This window comes from Sinohyriopsis cumingii, chromosome 7 (assembly GCF_028554795.1).
Source record: "Sinohyriopsis cumingii isolate HCF-2022 chromosome 7, ASM2855479v2, whole genome shotgun sequence".
Classification (NCBI taxonomy): domain Eukaryota; kingdom Metazoa; phylum Mollusca; class Bivalvia; order Unionida; family Unionidae; genus Sinohyriopsis; species Sinohyriopsis cumingii.
Genome location: NC_142967.1, coordinates 81,472,683 through 81,494,684, shown reverse-complemented (window position 1 = coordinate 81,494,684; position 22,002 = coordinate 81,472,683). Strand labels below are relative to the sequence as shown.

The 22,002-nt window shown below is 36.4% G+C and overlaps 1 protein-coding gene across 4 annotated transcripts in view; it reads right to left on the bottom strand.

Annotated features, from left to right (window-relative positions):
* The window catches only part of LOC149795623 (transcription termination factor 2-like), a 99,391-nt gene extending 77,898 nt beyond the window's left edge, over positions 1-21,493 (bottom strand). The window contains exons 1-7 of one of the 4 annotated variants that reach the window (XM_089965456.1): positions 20,768-21,493; positions 15,051-15,133; positions 12,597-13,952; positions 11,956-12,094; positions 9,113-9,181; positions 6,547-6,675; positions 329-428 (exon numbers count right to left, since the gene is read on the bottom strand). In XM_089965456.1, coding sequence (XP_089821582.1) covers positions 329-428; positions 6,547-6,675; positions 9,113-9,181; positions 11,956-12,094; positions 12,597-13,952; positions 15,051-15,107 — 1,850 coding nt within the window. In that variant the 5' untranslated portion in view covers positions 15,108-15,133; positions 20,768-21,493. Of the gene's footprint in view, positions 1-328; positions 429-6,546; positions 6,676-9,112; positions 9,182-11,955; positions 12,095-12,596; positions 13,953-15,050; positions 15,134-20,200; positions 20,303-20,326; positions 20,434-20,767 lie in introns of those variants that run through there. The other 3 variants (XM_089965454.1, XM_089965458.1, XM_089965455.1) reach the window with 3 other exon arrangements.
* Positions 21,494-22,002: the final 509 nt, after the last annotated feature.

The window sequence follows — 22,002 nt, the reverse complement described above, 5'->3', positions numbered from 1 at the left end:
AAATTCTATACTACAGAGAGTACATTTTCAAATGCACAACTTTAAACTAATTTGCAGTTTTTGCACGTCACTGGTCTCCAATTGCACTAATTCATACAAAGTTTCTATAATTCATACGATAAGTTCTCCTAGCAACATCTGTCTCATATATCATATTGTGACCTTGTTATCAGATACATATTACAAAAAAAAACAACATAACTGGCAATACACAGCTCTATATGCTGGAGAGATCCCACAAAAATAATCCAGGAACCCTCTCCCTATCTTCAGAGAATCCTTTATGAAAAATAACTCTCTCCCACACTTTCCAGCCAATGAGTCTTACTTGTGTAGTTTTTCTATGGCATCCTTAGTGACACTACCAACTTCCCTAAGGCGATCAGCTGTCATTCTGCCTCCATATAGGGTCATGGCTTGGGGATTAGCTGTAAAAAAAATATTAAAAATAGCAAGTTCTTGGATGTAATGAAATTAAGAAACATCAAGTTTACAAATTAAAAATTTCATTGATATTACAGAGATGAAGGTTGCAAAAGTAACTTTTTGTGCCTAATTGATCACTGGGATCTTTAATGAATCATAGTAATTTTTCATCCCAAACCAATAGCAATAATTAAAGAGAAAATACAGGAGCAGGGGTTCTGCTAGTTACCATTGTAACAAGGTAACCCAGAAAAGCAATCAAATGTAAGTTCCAAGTCGTCCATTTTTATTATGAATCATTCATATGTCTTCTCATTTGTGAAATACTTTTTATTTTATTTTTTATGGGTGGTGATGAATGTAGAAAAAGTCACAAAAGTACACAAATCTAAACTGGATGTATGGTGACTGTTTCATTGTGAAAGCACCTTTCCTTGGACCCAAGTATGTTTTACTGGAACAACCCTCTGTACTTTTATACAAGAATTTTGAACTGCAGAAAATCTAATAATCATCAGAAATCCTTGCATATCTGATTAACTAAGTAGCGTTCATGGATGAATCACCAAAAAACTACTGTAAACTACTTCTTAAACCACCCAATACAGTTTATTATTACACCCAATACAGCTTATTATTACACCCAATACAGCTTATTAGTACACCCAGTGCAGCTTATTAGTACACCCAATACAGCTTATTATTACACCCAACATGGTTTATTATAAATACACCCAACATATGGTTTATTATAAATACACCCAACATGGTTTATTATTAATACACTCAACACAATACACCCAACACAGTTTATTATTAATACCACCATCAGCTTTTTATTAATATGCCTAACAGCTTATCATGAATACACCCAACACAGTTCATTATGAATACACCCAACACAGTTCATTGTGAATACACCCAACACAGTTCATTGTGAATACACACAACACAGTTCATTGTGAATACACCCAACACAGTTCATTGTGAATACACCCAACACAGTTCATTGTGAATACACCCAACACAATTCATTGTGAATACACCCAACACAGTTCATTGTGAATACACCCAACACAGTTCATTATGAATACACACAACACAGTTCACTATGAATACACCCAACACAGTTCATTATGAATACACCCAACACAGTTCATTGTGAATACACCCAACACAGTTCATTGTGAATACACCCAACACAGTTCATTGTGAATACACACAACAGTTCATTATGAATACACCCAACACAGTTCATTGTGAATACACCCAACACAGTTCATTATGAATACACCCAACACAGTTCATTGTGAATACACACAACACAGTTCATTGTGAATACACCCAACACAGTTCATTGTGAATACACCCAACACAGTTCATTATGAATACACACAACACAGTTCATTGTGAATACACCCAACACAGTTCATTGTGAATACACCCAACACAGCTCATTATGAATACACCCAACACAATTCATTATGAATACACCCAACACAGTTCATTATGAATACACCCAACACAGTTCATTGTGAATACACCCAACACAGTTCATTGTGAATACACCCAACACAGTTCATTATGAATACACACAACACAGTTCACTATGAATACACCCAACACAGTTCATTATGAATACACCCAACACAGTTCATTGTGAATACACCCAACACAGTTCATTGTGAATACACCCAACACAGTTCATTGTGAATACACACAACAGTTCATTATGAATACACCCAACACAGTTCATTGTGAATACACCCAACACAGTTCATTATGAATACACCCAACACAGTTCATTGTGAATACACACAACACAGTTCATTGTGAATACACCCAACACAGTTCATTGTGAATACACCCAACACAGTTCATTATGAATACACACAACACAGTTCATTGTGAATACACCCAACACAGTTCATTGTGAATACACCCAACACAGCTCATTATGAATACACCCAACACAATTCATTATGAATACACCCAACACAGTTCATTATGAATACACCCAACACAGTTCATTGTGAATACACCCAACACAGTTCATTGTGAATACACACAACACAGTTCATTATGAATACACCCAACACAGTTCATTGTGAATACACCCAACACAGTTCATTGTGAATACACCCAACACAGTTCATTGTGAATACACACAACACAGTTCATTATGAATACACCCAACACAGTTCATTGTGAATACACACAACACAGTTCATTGTGAATACACCCAACACAGTTCATTGTGAATACACCCAACACAGTTCATTATGAATACACCCAACATAGTTCACTGTGAATACACCCAAGATAGTTCATTATGAATACACTCAACACAGTTCATTGTGAATACACCCAACACAGTTCATTGTGAATACACCCAACACAGTTCATTATGAATACACCCAACACAGTTCATTGTGAATACACCCAACACAGTTCATTGTGAATACACCCAACACAGTTCATTGTGAATACACCCAACACAGTTCATTATGAATACACCCAACACAGTTCATTGTGAATACACACAACACAGTTCATTGTGAATACACCCAACACAGTTCATTGTGAATACACCCAACACAGTTCATTATGAATACACACAACACAGTTCATTGTGAATACACCCAACACAGTTCATTGTGAATACACCCAACACAGTTCATTATGAATACACCCAACACAGTTCATTATGAATACACCCAACACAGTTCATTGTGAATACACCCAACACAGTTCATTGTGAATTCACCCACACAGTTCATTGTGAATACACCCAACACAGTTCATTATGAATACATCCCACACAGTTCATTATGAATACACACAACACAGTTCATTGTGAATACACCCAACACAGTTCATTGTGAATACACACAACACAGTTCATTATGAATACACCCAACACAGTTCATTGTGAATACACACAACACAGTTCATTGTGAATACACACAACGCAGTTCATTGTGAATACACCCAACACAGTTCATTATGAATACACCCAACACAGTTCATTGTGAATACACCCAACACAGTTCATTGTGAATACAACACAGTTCATTGTGAATACACCCAACACAGTTCATTATGAATACACCCAACATAGTTCATTGTGAATACACCCAAGATAGTTTATTATGAATACACTCAACACAGTTCATTGTGAATACACCCAACACAGTTCATTGTGAATACACCCAACACAGTTCATTGTGAATACACCCAACATAGTTCATTGTGAATACACCCAACACAGTTCATTATGAATACACACAACACAGTTCATTATGAATACACCCAACACAGTTCATTATGAATACACCCAACACAGTTCATTGTGAATACACCCAACACAGTTCATTGTGAATACACCCAACACAGTTCATTATGAATACACCCAACACAGTTCATTATGAATACACCCAACAGTTCATTATGAATATACCAAACATAGTTTATTTTTAATACACCGAACACAGTTTATAATGATTTTAATACACCGAACACAGTTTATAATAAATACACCCAACAGTTTATTATGAATACACCCAACACAGATTATTATTAATACAATGAACACAGTTTACAATGAATACACCCAACACAATTTATTATGAATACACCCAACAAAGTTTATGATGAATATACCCAACACAGTTTATATGAATACACCCAACAGTTTATTATGAATATACCCAACACAGTTTATTATTAATACACTGAACACAGTTTATAATGAATACACCCAACACAGATTACAATGAATACACCCAACATAGTTAATTATAATTGTACAAAACAGATTTGTATTAATACACTCAACACAGTCAGCACAGGTCATTACCAATACACCCAACTGGGTTCATTATTAATACACCCAACCTGGTTTATTATTAATACACCCAACACAGTTTATTATTAATACACACAACACAGTTTATTATTAATACACCCAACACAGTCAGCACAGGTCATTACCAATACACCCAACTGGGTTTATTATTAATACACCCAACACAGTTTATTATTAATACAACCTGTTCAGTTTATTTATTAATACACCCAACACAATACGCCCAACACAGTTTATTATTGATACAGCCAAAAAGATTTATTATTAATACAGCCAACAAGGTTTATTATTAATACAGCAAGATTTTAAGCTTGTTTCTGCAAATGTCACAGAAATAACAATAATATGTCTTTAAGACAAGTTTTCCTTATGTCCATTTTTAGTTATAATGGTTACTCTGCTTACACATAAAGATCAGTATAAATTCAATATTATACTACACATAAAATTTAAGGAAGATGAAAAGGATGTCCATGCGTTTTAGCCAGAAAGGGGAAACAAATTAGAAAAGGATGTCCATGCGTTTTAGCCAGAAAGGGGAAACAAATTAAAAAAGGATGTCCATGCGTTTTAGCCAGAAAGGGGAAACAAATTAAAAAAGGATGTCCATGCGTTTTAGCCAGAAAGGGGAAACAAATTAAAAAAGGATGTCCATGCGTTTTAGCCAGAAAGGAGAAACAAATTAAAAAAGGATTCCATGCGTTTTAGCCAGAAAGGGGAAACAAATTAAAAAAGGATGTCCATGCGTTTTAGCCAGAAAGGGGAAACAAATTAAAAAAGGACGTCCATGCGTTTTAGCCAGAAAGGGAAAACAAATTAAAAAAGAATGTCCATGCGTTTTAGCCAGAAATGGGAAACAAATTAAAAAATGATGTCCATGCATTTTAGCAGGAAGGGGAAACAAATTAAAAAAGGATGTCCATGCATTTTAGCAGAAAGGGGAAACAAATTAAAAAAGGATGTCCATGCATTTTAGCCCAAAAGGGTAAACAAATTAAAAAAGGATGCCCATGCATTTTAGCCAGAAAGGGGAAACAAATTAAAAAAGTATGTCCATGCATTTTAGCCCAAAAGGGTAAACAAATTAAAAAAGGATGCCCATGCGTTTTAGCCAGAAAGGGGAAACAAATTAAAAAAGGATGTCCATGCGTTTTAGCCAGAAATGGGAAACAAATTAAAAAATGATGTCCATGCATTTTAGCAGGAAAGGGAAACAAATTAAAAAAGGATGTCCATGCATTTTAGCAGAAAGGGGAAACAAATTAAAAAAGGATGTCCATGCATTTTAGCCCAAAAGGGTAAACAAATTAAAAAAGGATGCCCATGCATTTTAGCCAGAAAGGGGAAACAAATTAAAAAAGGATGTCCATGCATTTTAGTCCAAAAGGGTAAACAAATTAAAAAAGGATGTCCATGCGTTTTAGCCAGAAAGGGGAAACAAATTAAAAAAGGATGCCCATGCGTTTTAGCCAGAAAGGGGAAACAAATTAAAAAAGGATGTCCATGCGTTTTAGCCAGAAAGGGAAAACAAATTAAAAAAGGATGTCCATGCGTTTTAGCAGAAAGGGGAAACAAATTAAAAAAGGATGTCCATGCATTTTAGCCAGAAAGGGGGAAACAAATTAAAAAAGGATGTCCATGCGTTTTAGCAGAAAGGGGAAACAAATTAAAAAAGGATGTCCATGCGTTTTAGCCAGAAAGGGAAAACAAATTAAAAAAGGATGTCCATGCATTTTAGCCAGAAAGGGAAAACAAATTAAAAAAGGATGTCCATGCGTTTTAGCCAGAAAGAGGAAACAAATTAAAAAAGGATGTCCATGCGTTTTAGCCAGAAAGGGGAAACAAATTAAAAAAGGACACCCATGCATTTTAGCCAGAAAGGGGAAACAAATTAAAAAAGGATGTCCATGCATTTTAACCAGACAGGGAAAACAAATTAAAAAAGGATGTCCATGCATTTTAGCCAGAAAGGGGAAACAAATTAAAAAGCCATTGATAAGATCATGGCCCAATTTACAATGAACATAAAATTTTATCCAGCAGAACATAATTGCTTTATTTCACCTGGAAATCAGCACCCAAAAAAAATGTAAACTGAAAATGTTTTACCTCAAATGACTTTTGACCTTAATACGTTTTTCAATAACTAAATAAAAGAATTGGTTGTGATGATGATGTACTTGTCAATCCTTTATATTATTTCATATATTCAGAAATGGAAATTTTACATGTCATGTGCATCAGTACCTTACCTGCATATAACTGCTGAAGGATGTGTGGTGGTATTTCACCGACTTCCGGAATGTAGGTGCTCTGTCGGTATCCCTGAGGATTGTGAGGTTGATAGCCAGACCCTACAACTGAGACACTTCTCACACCAGCTAAAAGATACAAAAAGTTTATAAGAATCAATAATATGAAAAGAAACAGTTGAACATAGCTCACTCTTTCAAGCAAACATTTGTGAAACAGTAGGGAAAATAGGGATATATAAATGAAAACAGTATGAAGTTGATAAATATTATGGAAAAAAAAAACTTCAGTTCACTTACCTTTATAAACTTCAACCAATGATGGCTCTTACTCATATACTAGTTCTCTCTTCTTAAACACCTCCCACTTTACAACAGGTTGCCTCTATCTTCTTAAACACTTACCACTTTACTACAGGTTGCCAATATCTTCTTAAACACCTCCCACTTTACTACAGATTGCCCCATCTTCTTAAACACTTCCCACTTTACTACAGGTTGCCTCTCTCTTCTTAAACACCTCCCACTTTACTACAGGATGCCTAATCTTCTTAAACACCTCCCACATTACTACAGGTTGCACCTATCTTCTTAAACACCTCCCACTTTACTACAGGTTGCCCCTATCTTTTTCAACACCTTCCACTTTACAACAGGTTGCCCTTATCTTCTTCAACACCCCACACTTTACTACATTGCATTTTACTACAGGTTGCCTCTATCTTCTTAAACTTATCCCACATTACTACAGGTTGCCACTATTTCTTAAACACCTCCCTCTTTACTACAGGTTGCCCCTATCATCTTCAACACCTCCCACTTTAAAGCAGGCTGCCTCTATCTTCTTCAATACCTCCCATTTTACTACAGGATGCACCTATCTTCTTAAACACCTCCCTCTTTACAACAGGTTGCTCCTATATTCTTAAACACCGCCCTCTTTACTACAGGTTGCCTCTATCTTCTTAAACACCTCCCTCTTTACTACAGGTTGCCCCTATGTTCTTAAACAACTCCCACTTTACTACAGTTTGCCTCTATCTTTTTAAACACCTCCCTCTTTACTACAGGTTGCTCTGATCTTAAACACTTTGCATTTTAATGCAGGTTGCCTCTATTTTCTTAAAATTATCCCACATTACTACAGGTTGCCACTATATTCTTAAACACCTCCCTCTTTACAACAGGTTGCTCCTATCTTCTTAAACACCTCCCACTTTACTACAGGTTGCCCCTATCTGTTTAAACACTTCCCACTTTACTACTGGTTGCCTCTATCTTCTTAAATACTTCCCACTGTACTACAGATTGCCCCATCTTCTTAAACACCTCCCTCTTTACAACAGGTTGCTCCTATCTTCTTAAACACCTCCCACTTTACTACAGGTTGCCCCTATGTTCATAAACACATCTCACTTTATTACAGGTTGCCCCTATGTTCATAAACACCTCTCACTTTACTACAGGTTGCCCCTATGTCCATAAACACCTCTCACTTTGCTACAGGTTGCCCCTATGTTCATAAACACCTCCCTCGTTACTATAGGTTGCCCCCATCTTCTTAAATACCTCCCACTTAACTACAGGATGCCCCCATCTTCTTAAACAATTCCCACTTTAATACAGGATGCCCCCATCTTCTTAAACGCCTCGTACTTTACTACAGGTTTCCCCCATCTTCTTAAACACCTCCCACTTTACTACAGGTTGCCCCCATCTTCTTAAACTCCTCCCACTTTACTACAGGTTGCCCCCATCTTCTTAAACACCTCCCACTTTACTACAGGTTGCCCCCATCTTCTTAAACTCCTCCCACTTTACTACAGGCTGCTTCTATCTTCTTAAACACCTCCCATTTTACTACAGGTTGCTCCTATGTTCATAAACATCTCTCACTTTACTACAGGTTGCCCCATGTTCATAAACACCTTCCTCTTTACTACAGGTTGCCCCCATCTTCTTAAATACCTCCCACTTTACTACAGGATGCCCCCATCTTTTTAAACACCTCCCACTTTACTACAGGTTGCCCCCATCTTCTTAAACTCCTCCCACTTTACTACAGGTTGCCCGCATCTTCTTAAACTCCTCCCACTTTACTACAGGTTGCCCCCATCTTCTTAAACTCCTCCCACTTTACTACAGGTTGCCTGCATCTTCTTAAACTCCTCCCACTTTACTATAGGTTGCCCCCATCTTCTTAAACTCCTCCCACTTTACTACAGGCTGCTTCTATCTTCTTAAACACCGAAATCTACTTCTAAGTGACCATATTTGAACTTGCTATTGTATAGTTATTCATGCACTGTGTGACTGATTTGTAACATAAAATTGGAAAAAGTATGAAAAATACGACCAAATCTGACAAAACGTTAGGATAAAGTAGGAACTGTAGGAAAAACTTGGGCTGCTGGAAAGAATAGTACCCTGAACTTGTGAACAAGCCTTTAAAAGTAATGTGTATACACAATAATGTTTGGTAAGATATCAAACCATTTTTTTTTATACAATTTTAAATATATAAAAAATTTAACAAATGACTTGAATACTGAAAAAAAATCCATACCTGGTAAATGTGAAGTTTCTTTTCTGTCATCTATCCCTGGTGCTTTTGTTAGAGCTGGAGGAACTGCTGCTACAAAAAAATGATGGTAAAAGTTTCCATATAAAACTATATCTTGGCTGTATAGCTAGACATTGGATAACAGGAACGAAGCACTGCTTACAGTATTTAACTTGTCTACTGTTGTAGAAAAGCTGAAACAAATATGCAAAAATTTAATCAGAATACTTTTTTTGAATATTCAAATCAGAAAACCAGTATCTGAATATTCATTTGTTGACCTAGCACATAGTGTCACTGACAACCCTGTTGACTATGAATCGCTACTGCGCAGCTGGGCAGCATTTTGTAAAATAAACAAGAAAGACATAAGCATAAACGATGCAATGCTGAATTTGTTTAAACAACTTCAAATCTGCTGTAACACCTGAAATTCAATCACCCACTCACATGGAAATCATAATGTTGTTTTTGTTGTTGTTGTAGGGTTTAACGCCATTTTTCAGCACACAATAGGCTATACATGGTGGCCAGTATTAATGGTGGAGGAAGAACCTAGTAAAAACCCCAGAAAGAACCACCGACTCATGAGAAACTACTGGCAATCTTTCTCACATACCCACATTGGCTGAATCCGAGACTCGAAGCCACGCAGACAGAAGTGAGATAGCAGTGATCCATAACGGAGAGCGCTTTAGACCACTCGGCCACTTGGTGCACCCGGAAATCATAATGTAAAAGTTCTGAATAGTCACATAGCTTTAAACATCACTATGTATTATCTGTTTTTCAGATCTCTTGAAAAGATAGTACACAGTATAGCAAGTTGATAAAGCATATAATACAGAACATGGTTAATCTCAAAGTCAACAAATCCTTTATGTATCTATCAATGTATCCAAATTTTATTCTGGTATTATTTGCAAATTTATTGTTGTTGTTGTTGTTGTTGTTGTTGTTGTAGGGTTTAACACCATTTTTCAGCACACGATAGGCTATACATGGCGGCCAGCATTAATGGTGGAGGAAGAACCCAGGAAAACCCCGGAAAGAACCACCGACCCACGAGAAGCTACTGGCAAGCTTTCTCACATACCCACATTGGCTGAATCTTAGACTCGAACCCACACAGACAGAGGTGAGATGGCAGTGATCCGTAACGGACAGCGCTTTAAACCACTCGGGGCCCCTGCAAATTTATTGAGTCATTGACTGTCTGCACAAATCGTCAAGTTTTTGCTTGCCAGTCAAGTATTCTTGAAAGTGAATTTATTCAATTTTCATTGTGAATAAATCACTTTCTAGATAATATTTCTGAGACAGTCCACGCATTTAATGAACAATGCATTGAGAGTTACTGCCCTTCTTTACCTAAAACCCATCTTTGTCACTAAGTGAACATTTTTGGCCATACTGAGTTTAAAGACAAACAGGGAAAACAATATTCATTTTATTATTAGTCTTAATTTAAAAAAACAACCTAAACTGCTATTTACTTCAATTCAGACAAATTAATTCAGTGTTTTCAATGCAGCATGGTGAGTTGGGTTGGGAGTCCATAAATACCAAAGCAGACCAAAAAAGTAAGGAAAGAAGAAGAAAAAAAAGTAAAATGTTTGTTTTGACAATACTAACTGATCATAATGCATAAGAACAAACACCCTTGAAACACTAGTTAAAACAAACAAGTATTATTTGGAAAAAATCTGAAAAATCTTTATGAAAGAATGCTTATTTTATTATATATTAAAAAAAATCGGTCAAATTCTGTTGAGAAGTTTTTGAGAAGAAAGCATTTAAAGGTTTTTCTAAAAAAATTTCACAGATTGACATCATTTGTACAAATCTAAAAGCTGTCTATGCCAGGGTGCTTTCTGTCAAATTTAGTCAAATTCTGCTAAATGGTTTTTGAAAAGTAATTTAAAGGTTTTACTATTTTCATTAACAGTGGGCATATTTGATCACTAATCAACATAGTTGCACAAACCTAAATGACCGTCATGCCAAAGTGGTGTCTATCAATTTTGGTTGAAATTGGAAAAGTAGTAAAAGACTATTAAAAAAAAGCAACTGCTGGTGGAGCGAGGTAAGGCCATGCCATAACAACTTCTGATGAAGGCAAGGCCATGCCATGGCAACTGCTGATGGAGGCAGGGTCATGCGATAATAAATGCTGATGGAGGCAGGACCATGCCATAGCAACTTCTGATAGAGGCAGGGCCATGCCAAAGCATGTGTTGATGGAGGCTGGGCCATACCATAGCAACTTCTGATGGAGGCAGGGCCATGCCATAGCAACTGCTGATGGAGGCAGGGCCATGCCACTGCTATTGTTGGCAGGACCATGCCATAGCATGTGTTGATGAAGGCACAGCCATGCCATAACTATCTGCTGATGGACACAGGGCCATGCCATAGCAACTGCTGATGGAGGCAGGGCCTTGCCATAGCAATTGCTGATGGAAACAGGGCCATGCAATAGCAACTGCTGATGTTGGCAGGGCCATGCCATAGCATGTGTCGATGGAGGCAGGGCCATGCCATAACAACTGCTGATGGAGACAGGGCCATGCCATAACAACTGCTGATGGTGGCAGGGCCATGCCATAGCAACTGCTGATGGAGGCAGGGCCATGCCATAGCAACTGCTGATGGAGACAGGGCCATGCTAGTGGTTCACTGGGCCTCATGGCCAGGTGAGTAAAAGCTAGTTTATACTAAAATAAGGTATATGGATAGAAATTGGTGAATCATATTTATTATTATTACAAACATTAAACTGCTGGAGATGGAACATATAAAAATTATTCCAACAAATGCCAATAAGACACTATATCACAACAAACCTGACTGCATTGGATTGGCTCTGGCAGCTTTGATTTTCTCATTGTATTCAATTATTTTCATTTCTATGTCAGTGATGAGATGTCGGAGTTTCTCGCCTTTGTCTGGAAGGCTAGAGAGCTTTATGGTAGACTCAATGTGCTGAGAACAAAGATAAAAATCCAATATGAAACACAGATGATATTAAACCCAATATTTAGTCTAATAAGTTAGGAATGATCCATTTAAACATATATGGTACCCAAACATGAAAAGAATTTATTTGCATGCCTACTCTTTCATACAATTAACCCATATGTAAGCCTCTTCTGAAAACTTATGGTAATATTTTCAGCCAAGCAGCATCCTTCATTGTTGTAAATACAGTGTTAAATATGACTCCACATATTGGCTAGTTCCACAACTAAGAAAATAATTTGTTGCCTTGACCATATATAAAAAATTAATTTTGCACAACTATCAAATACTTTCCTTCATTTCACTTTAAGACTCAGACGTCTGTAATTTCAATTTAATGCACATTAAACCTTCACTCATTCAACTGCTCTACTGTTGGACTGGTAATCACTTATATTTGAATTTGTTCAAAACCATCCTGACCAAACTATGTTTACGTGCATGATTCAGAAATAATAACACTCACTTTATGTTTTTTGTGCGACTTCAACAGCTCGTTTCTCCTCAACATCAAATGCTCAAGTGATTCATGACCTGCTTGGCTGAAAAGAAGTGGCAGAGGTGCATCATGGCTTTGAGATCCTTGCTTTGGTTTGGCATCATGCTTTAATTCCTGAGGTTGAGAGTTTGTTGTATGTCTAGAGCCTGAATTTGCTGTAAATCTAGAACTTTTACTTACTGCAGGCCTGGAGGTAAAACTTGAAATCTGATGGCTCTTTTGGGAAGATTTATTTTCATCATCCGATGTCAAATCTATGATTTGTTGAGAGTTAACACCCTTGAGAGAATCTTTACTAGCTGAAGTCTGCAAAGTAGATCCAGTGTAGCCACCTGACTTCATCCTTAATCGGTCAGACAAAGTAATGTCCAGATCCCTTTCATTGACAATAGGCTTGCTAATTTTGCTTTCATTTAGCGAACTTGATGATTTGGTTTCTCGAAGTGTGGTGAGTGGTTTTGATAATGTGGCAAATTCTTCATTTTTAGATGATGCAAATGGAACTGTTACATCTCTAGTATTTGAGGAACTAGAAGATTTCTTTATAATTTTCATTCCTAGTCTGAGGTAGGCAGACCTATCGATTTGTCTAGAGCTGGTCTTCTGACCCTCAGAGGTGGATTTTTCATTTTCAAGGCTGTTGTGTTGACTTTCATGGTTAAGGTTTTCATGCACTGGATTGGATTCTGAACTCTCAGGGCTGGTGCACCGATTTGCATTGCTGGCATGAGATGCTTCAAGGACTTCACTATGGGGTACATTCCCCTTCTCAGCTGTGTTGATGATATTGTCTCCCTGAATTATACTCAAATTAGAAAAATCTTCAGCAAAGTCATCCCCCTCCTCTTCCTCCTCCCTTGCTCTAGCTTCTTCATCCTTCTCTATCTCCTTGTCTTTTATCCACTGCTCATCTTCCTCCTCCTCATCCTCAGTGTCTTCATCTTCCTCAACTTCTCTGTGATTTGACTTTTTATTATACTCAGGAAATATAATGTCATTCACTCTTTTTGTGTCTTTTTCATATTCTTCAACACCATGCTTTGATAGTGGACCTTGATTACTATGGTGACAACCATCTTCTGGTAGTCTTCCACCATCAGAACTTCTGAAATCAGTTGATATGTCCTTTAAGCTAAAAACTTGACTTCCAACATCACCTTGATGACTTTCATCCTTAGATTTTAAAACTTTATTTTTGTCAAACAAGTCCTTCTCGATTTGTTGGTGGCTTTCCTTAAGAGCTTTCTTTGAGAGAGATAATTTTGACATCCTGGATATCTGAGGTGCATGCTGGTAATTATAATCTTTCAAAGGCTCTGCAACCTGTAAGAATATTTTCCCATTTAAAGTATGCAAATCACATTTATAAATTGTACAGAATATTAAACCGATTCATGTTTATCTAATCCTAATCATCCTACAAAACCATAACTAAGTCATTCATTACATTTGTAATTTTTATTCTGCACAGTGGTATGGATAAACTTGCTCATAAAACCCCAGAAATTGATCCTTAGTTTAATCAATAACATTTTGTGTTTTGTTTTGGCAGATGCATTCTTGAATATGGTTTTTCTGAAATACTGTTGGTGTAAAGAAAAGTGGCAAAAATTAAAACTTCAAAATGATTTATTACCAAAGCATGTAAAAGCAGGGGCTTAATCACAGACCTTTACCTTTTCAATAAATACACAATTTAATTCTAACTGAAATCTATAGACCAATCTATGGGTGACCAACCCACATTTTTATTTCTTCTGAATATGTCCTCACAGATGTGTTGCTTGAAAATTGGGATGGTAAATGAGAAATACTGGCTTTTGCACCTGAATGTCCTCCCAACCATATTTTCTCCACATGTCTCGTAGAGTTTCTGCAATCTATATCTTTGCTGAATCTATAGGCTTAAGTCTTCTAATTTCATAATGTCAAAACTTATCAAAATTTCCACTGCAAGAAACAATAAATTAGTCGTCATTAAAAGGGTCTCAGATCTATTGCAGTTTGACCCTCCAACAAATAATTTGGATCTACATGAAAACGAAAAACACATCAAAAATTCAAGTTAGAATCATAATGATTCTTGGTCTAAAATGACAGTGGAACCTTTTTCTTTTCTGACAGATCTGTGTTCAAATCTAACTACTAATATACATATACGTTTCTTTTTCTTTTCTGACAGATGTGTGTTCAAATCTAACTACAAATATACATATACATGTTTCGTTTTCTTTTCTGACAGATCTGTGATCAAATCTCACTACAAACATACATGTAGTTCTTCATGAAACTTAAAGTCATCTACAAGATGAGACAACTGTGAGATGATAAATTGGTAACGAAAGCATGTAGATGTGAAATATAAACCTACAATAGATAAGACAGCTTTGGATGAAATTGGATAAAGCTAAAAATACTCACCCTGCTTTCAAGACATTTCGCATCTAGCTGCTCTTGCCCTACATTGTTTAAACTCATCTTTAAGTGTTTTATCTCCAACTAATCTGAAATGACAAATTAAAAAATAAAATTTTGCACTATGCTGCAAAAGCCTAAATCAAAACTTAATATAGGCGATTCCAAAAGGCTGCTTAAATATAAAACACTTAATTCTTAAAAGAATTATAAAAAAAAGTTTCTTTCTTTCTTGCTGGGACCCCGAGTGGCCAAGTGGTCTAAAGCACTCACCATTACGGATCAATACCATCTCACCTGTCTGCATGGGTTTTAGTCTAGGGCTCAGCCAATGTGGGTATGTGAGAAAGCTTGCCAGTGGCTTCTCGTAGGTCGGTGGTACTTTCTAGGGTTTACCCAGGTTCCTCCTCCACCATTTATACTGGCAACCATGTATAGCCTATCTTGTGCTGAAAAATGGACGTTAAACCTTACAACAACTCTCTCTTTCTGCCTCTCTCGTGTCATCTATGTGAGTACACCGTTATACTGTATGGGCATGTAGCGCCACAAAAAGTATGTTAAAACAGTATGTATCAAAAAGGTTAATTAGCAGCAAATGATAAAGTACAAAAACACAAAGAAGAAATATAATGAAGGATCTAAATGGTGTGCATAAAGGGTAGTTAGATAATAAAAGATAAATAAGGGTGATTAACAGTATAAATGTTGGTTAAAAATACTCAAAGGAAATAGGTCTGCACACAAACTATATATTAGAATAAATGTTAACTTCCCTCAAGAAACTTAAACTACAAGACACATTTACCGTGTTGTAAAAGTTCCTTTATGTGCTGAACATTGTAGTAATGATCACGTTTAGTCAGAATTCGAAACAATCTATCATATCACAGTGCAAGAAATATACTATTTGCCTAATAATATGTAGGAATGGGTTATATAAGTATGATCAGTTCTAATTCTTGAAAAGACTAGGTCATCCATACAGATGGTTCTGTTGAAAGGACGCCATCTACCTAAGGTAGGTTTGATCACACTGAGCTTGTTATTGACAGCATCATTCTAATGATGCCTGCCACTTACTGAATGAGGTTTAAAATCAGTGTAGGTTATTTTAAAATTAAATGGTTGTAGAGATAGGGCTATTTTAGCAGTGTGGTCTGCTTTTTCACTACCTTTAATACAGGCATGGTTAACCAACAGTATACTATATTGTGTGAGGTACAACACTCAGCATATTTGATGAGAATATTGGTAAATAATGGGTTTTCCAACATTCTATTGTTTAGTTACCTAAATAGTGAATTGGAGAAAACGAGTTTGTTTTAAGGGGTTTCACTCTGTGTGTACTGCTGTCTACTTGCAAATAAGGTAATACATTTGACAATATTTGTCTGTTCATCATTATTCATTTTTATTTTTAGGTCATGTGCTAGATTTTTTTATAAAGAAATAATACATTTGCAGTTTCAAGTGTAATTAAATGAATTTTCTTTCTATATAATGTACAAAATTGCATTCTTACTTTTGTCAATCATGCCATTTTTCTGCTCACACTAGATTTCAGATACTCTCTATAAGTATTTGTCAAAAGTGTCACTCCTTGTGACTCTTTCTTTCATGCATCAATAATTAGAATATCTTTATCCCTTCATTATTCAAATGGTTTATAATACACCTGTAACATCCACTAGCCACATCACAGGCTCTTTATATTCTCATCAAATACTACAGACTTACTCCATGTCACAAAAATTATTTTTAAGAATAAATTTTTTTAAAAGGAAAAAGCATTTTACACATAATCCTGAAATGATTATTATATTTAATGCCAAATATTCTCAAGAATACAGTATGATTTTATTGATGTATAAGAGGACTGTTGTCACAAGATAGGCCACTAGAGCAACATCGTGATTTTTTTTCAGGTTTGTAATAAAAATGGGTCAAGGTACTTTTTCTCCAAGTTAGTTTCATAGTCAGGGGAAGTTATTTTTCAGTAACAGGATCCATGATTCTGGCAGGTGACTAATTTAAACTACATTTTGCATGAAACATTTTAAAAATACTAGAACAAAAGATAATCTGTTAATTATGATGTTTAGAAGGAAAGATTACTGATTTCTTTTCCCATTTAATATATTCTTTGGTCAAGAAAGGGCCATCTCAAATTCAGTCATAATGCTTAGATAGGTTGGTTTTCTGAGGTTTTTCAGCACATGCTAGGCTATATATGGCAGCCAGTTTATCTGGTGGATGAAGAGCCCCAAGAAGAACCACCAACTCAAGCGAAGCTACTGTCAAGCTTTTCCACATTATACTCATATTGGTCAAGCTGAGACTCAAACTCAGGTTCTGAGGTGAGATGTGCAAGTGATCAGTAAAGGTAAGCCACTTTTGTTTTATTGTTTTATGTTTAATATAAGTGATGAATATTTTTTTTATCAAAATGAGTGAGAAAATATAATTTAAAAAGCAATAGATACCAATATGTAAACAAATACAAAACATTCTGTAAAGGGGTGGGTGGGTGGTCAGCAGAAGTTGCTAATACATGCAAGTTGATGCAACATATGTGTACACTTAATTATCTGACCAAGACACATGTTACGCAATGTACTGATTGTCCACTATTGATAATACACACAAAATCAGTCAGTAATTCCCATAGGGGTGAGAGATTATGAGTAAAAATTCCACCTGGCAATGTTTTCCTTTCACTCCATTGCACTTCTGAGACCCTAATTTTTTTTATTTGACCCCCAGTTTTTATATCAAAGTTTGTATTTTACTAAGTCTGACCCCAAGTTTTGACACCAAGGAAATTTTTGACTCTCAGTCTCGCACCCTAGGTGATACACTGACCTGGTGTCAAATGTGGTGGTCAGAGTGAGTAAAAAAAACGTTGGTGTTAAAACTTTGGGTCAAATTCAACATTTGGGGGTCTCTGATGCACAGATGAAGGTAAAGGAAACCTTTGCATTGTTTTCAGATTTTCTTCTGGCTGCAAGTGAGATAGTTGGTAAAATAGCTCCAATAAGCCAGTGTTTCTTACTATGTAAATGCAATCCCAAACTAAAAAAAAAACAAGTCCATGTCAAGATATTACCAATGATATAATCTTGTAATTTTTGTGTGGAAAACATACTACCATGCATCACAGTACCATTTACTCATCAAAGTAAATTCCACATCATGTTACAGTAACGTGCAGAGTGTTCTTCTTGGGAAGTAGATTATTTAACATTTGTCCCTAATTAAGAATCGGCATACATGAACCAGCACAGATCAAAGCATCTGTTCAAGCTAGGGTTTGGGTGGGGGTATTCCATGCTTAGTAGGGCCTAAAGTTGCCATTAAATCAGCTTTTATTGGGAAGGCCTCCGAGAAATCCAAAATTAAGATGGGGGGAGGGTCTTCATACGCCACATGGCAGATTTACTTAATTCTAAGAATATATGCTTTTTTACCTTTTGGTAGGTAACAGGTAAGCCGAGGGATATTTTCTATCTATAAATACGTTGACACAGTCACATTTGACTATTAAGCAATGGGTGGTGCGTGGATAAATATAAAGTAAAGATGGAAGTGATAGGACAGTCAGAAGATTCATGATAGGAAAGGCAGAAATAAGTAAAAGAGTGTCAGTGTATGTTTTCATCACTTCATACTCAGGCCAATCTGGCTGCCATAGTGGTGATGAGATAAGGAACTTCAAATGGCATAGCCTTGAGAATCAATAGGTCTTGTAGCTGAATAGTTCATTAAAGTGTGTTATTGGAAAGCTCCTGCTTGTGAGATACCAAGTCAGGAGCTTCTGAAATTATTGTTGATAATTTGCTCCAAGTCCCTATTGTACATGGAAAGAAACTGAACTTGAAACAATTTGTTGATGCTGACTTTAATAGAAACTTTTTCCTGTGATTTGCCCTAGTTTGGCTATATGCCAGGGTCAGGTATTTGTCCGATGTTATGTCCACCAGGTTGTTTGCAATTTTGTACAATCTGGTCAGCTGGGCCTTGGTTTGCATGGATTCGAGAGATACCCACTGGAGATGGTTCAACAATGCACTGACAATGCTAGTCCTACAATGCGAGACGTAGCACACGTTTTTGTTTTAGTGCTATTATCTTACTATCCAAATAATGGCCTTGTATAGCTTGTTCTAGTGTCGTTGATATCAGAATGAGTAGTCAGTTTCAGGAAGATCTCACACTTGGCTATATCGATACTCTTCCACCAAGTTATGTGTAATTAATATACTTACTGTACTGTCTTTATCCTGGCAGAATGAAAATGACACCAGCAAATAGACGCATTTTCATGTTCCATTGACATACATTTGAATTTGTTGCAATGCGACTATATTCGAGACATGACAAAGTATGTTTAAGTAGGTTCATGTAGGGGATATGTTTCTTGAACAAAACAAAATGTAGCTTACAGTTCCAATAGGTATAATATATTTTTATTCGTTTCGTTAAAGAATAATATTTCAACTTAACCCTATTTCGGCATTCCCAGCTTTCATCACTTTCCAGTTAAAACTGAAATGTAGGCCAACAAAACTTGAAAACAGGTCCATTTCTTTTGTGAGAATTTGAATTTATTAGAGAAAAGACATCATGGTAAGTAAAGGCTGGCAAAAACATTATAACTTTACTTTGTAGAAAAGCGTCATTATAGGTTGCCAGTTGTGTATGATATTCCTGAAAATCTGACTTTCATTACACTCTTAGTCGACATCAAAACGCGCTACACTGCACCGTTAGTTAGGTAGTAAGACCCATCATCCACCAGAACAAAAATACCGGGTGATGTGTCTTACGTTGTAGGACTATGACGCTGCTAGTGTTACGAATTTGTGGTGAATCCAGCAGCTCTCCTCTGAACCATCTCTATCTCATTTATTAGATGTTTATTACGTGGGTTCTACACAATCGAACAGTACTCAAGACCTGGTCGAGTCAGAGTGAAATATGCTGCACTTTAAACCGGACTTTAAGCAAAAATGGATCGAGGAATCCTGGTAAACACTATATGTGGTACAAAATACCTAAACCCTAGTCCTACAAGTAGGACCTCGACGCTGATATTTATGTTTCGGCGTCAAGGAAGTAGCACTAAAACAAAAATAGCATGTGCTGTGTCTTACATTGGAGGACTAATGCGGGACTAACCGAAACCCTTAACAAGCAGGTGCCCTTCCCATTGTTCTCAAACATTGTTTCTGTGAAATAAAACCTCCGGCATGGTTACGTTTTGCATTGGTGTAATTTACCATATAAAGACCTCAATTTATTTTTAGCGCTCATCTAATCTGTTGACTGAGATAATAATGTTTTCAATTGAGAAAGTAACCCACGGAAAAACCGGATGTAGATTTTGAATATTTTAAATCTCGCGCGATTTTAATGAGACTCCAGGATAAATTTATTGGTTCACCTCTTTCGTTGAAGGTATTTATAGAACAGTTCGTAAGTCAGTCTTAGCAAGTTAACCAAGAAGGAAGTAAGATATTTCGCCCCCAAGAAAATTCTCAAGATTTTAATTTGAGCCATTCGACTCCAATTCATGCATTTTTAAAACAATAATTTGCACAGTGCACAGACCTATTTAGAATTTATTTAGTTCTTAGTTCCAGTAAACTACTTTTTAAAATTAAAAGATCATTCCTTTTTTTTTTTAAAAAAAAAAAACACTTCATATACAGCATACTTACATTTCGTAAAAGAATATCATTTTCTTTCACGCTACATTAAATGTACATTTTTAAGAAAAAGCTAACACAAGTAACAAACAATCAAATAGGACAAAGTTCATGTTTCTCTCTATATCCGTTAAACACGTTTAAAATCTGGTCAGCTACCACTTGTTTCCCAGCGTAGATGATTCCCATCATGAACCCCTTTTGATTCGTAAATCTGTTGTTATGTCCATTGTGCTAGGTAGTCTTATAGGTAAGCAGATGAAGTGTAGTCGTTGTATTCTTCCCATGGAGGTACAACGCATGCCATATGAATGGTCGCTTTTCCATCGGTGATGTCAAATTTGTCTCTCATCGTCTGCACGTCTTCAACAGCCCTCAAAAGTTTGGAAGAGGTTAATTCTGCAGTTGTACTAAATCCGAGATACACAATAGAGTTCAAACTGTCGTGATACATATATAGGCTCAAACGACCTCGATCTTTGACTTGGCACTGACGTTTGAGTTCCTCTAACAGTGAGTCAAATAAGTCCATAACGAAACCTGCTGCTTCCTCGACTGGACTATCAGACACAAAGTCTTTAAATTTCACCATATAGGTGTAAGTTTTCATCCTAAATTTTCTGTGCCTCATACTTCCCCCATGCGTAGGTTCCCTGTCCCTCTATATAACAAAGAAAAGTTCAAGGAGCATTTTTAGCTCCCTAATGTTTAATGGTTCCCAATTTGTTTTTTATTAAATGATTATTATTCTTGGTTTATGTTTCAGTAATTTTTGGGGTGAGGGATAAAGTGAAGGCCCCATCCCATGCACTGACGGAACATACAGAAATTTGGGCAGTAAGCCAAAGCCCCCTCCCCATCTACCCCACCCCCACTTTATTTATTAATTTGTTATTTGGTATCTTCTAAATATTGATTATCCTTGTTAGCCTTTATATTTCTTTTCAAGGTACGTGTATTTTTGAGGTACCGAAGGAACTAATTACTTTATGAAAGGGTTATAGTTACTAAAGTGTGTATTTTTCCCTGAGGTGATAGATGAAGGCAGGGCTCCAGCCCATGCATTGGCTGGAACAAACCCCTACTGGGCAGTAAACCGGCGCCATTCCCCCATCTCCAACCCCCACCCCCATTATGGTGTCCTATGTTCAAGTTTTTTTTTATAGTGATCACCTGACCACAGCCCATCATTGTTTTTGTTATGTATTCAGCAATTTTTATTATTAATTTTTTGTCAAAGTCTCCAT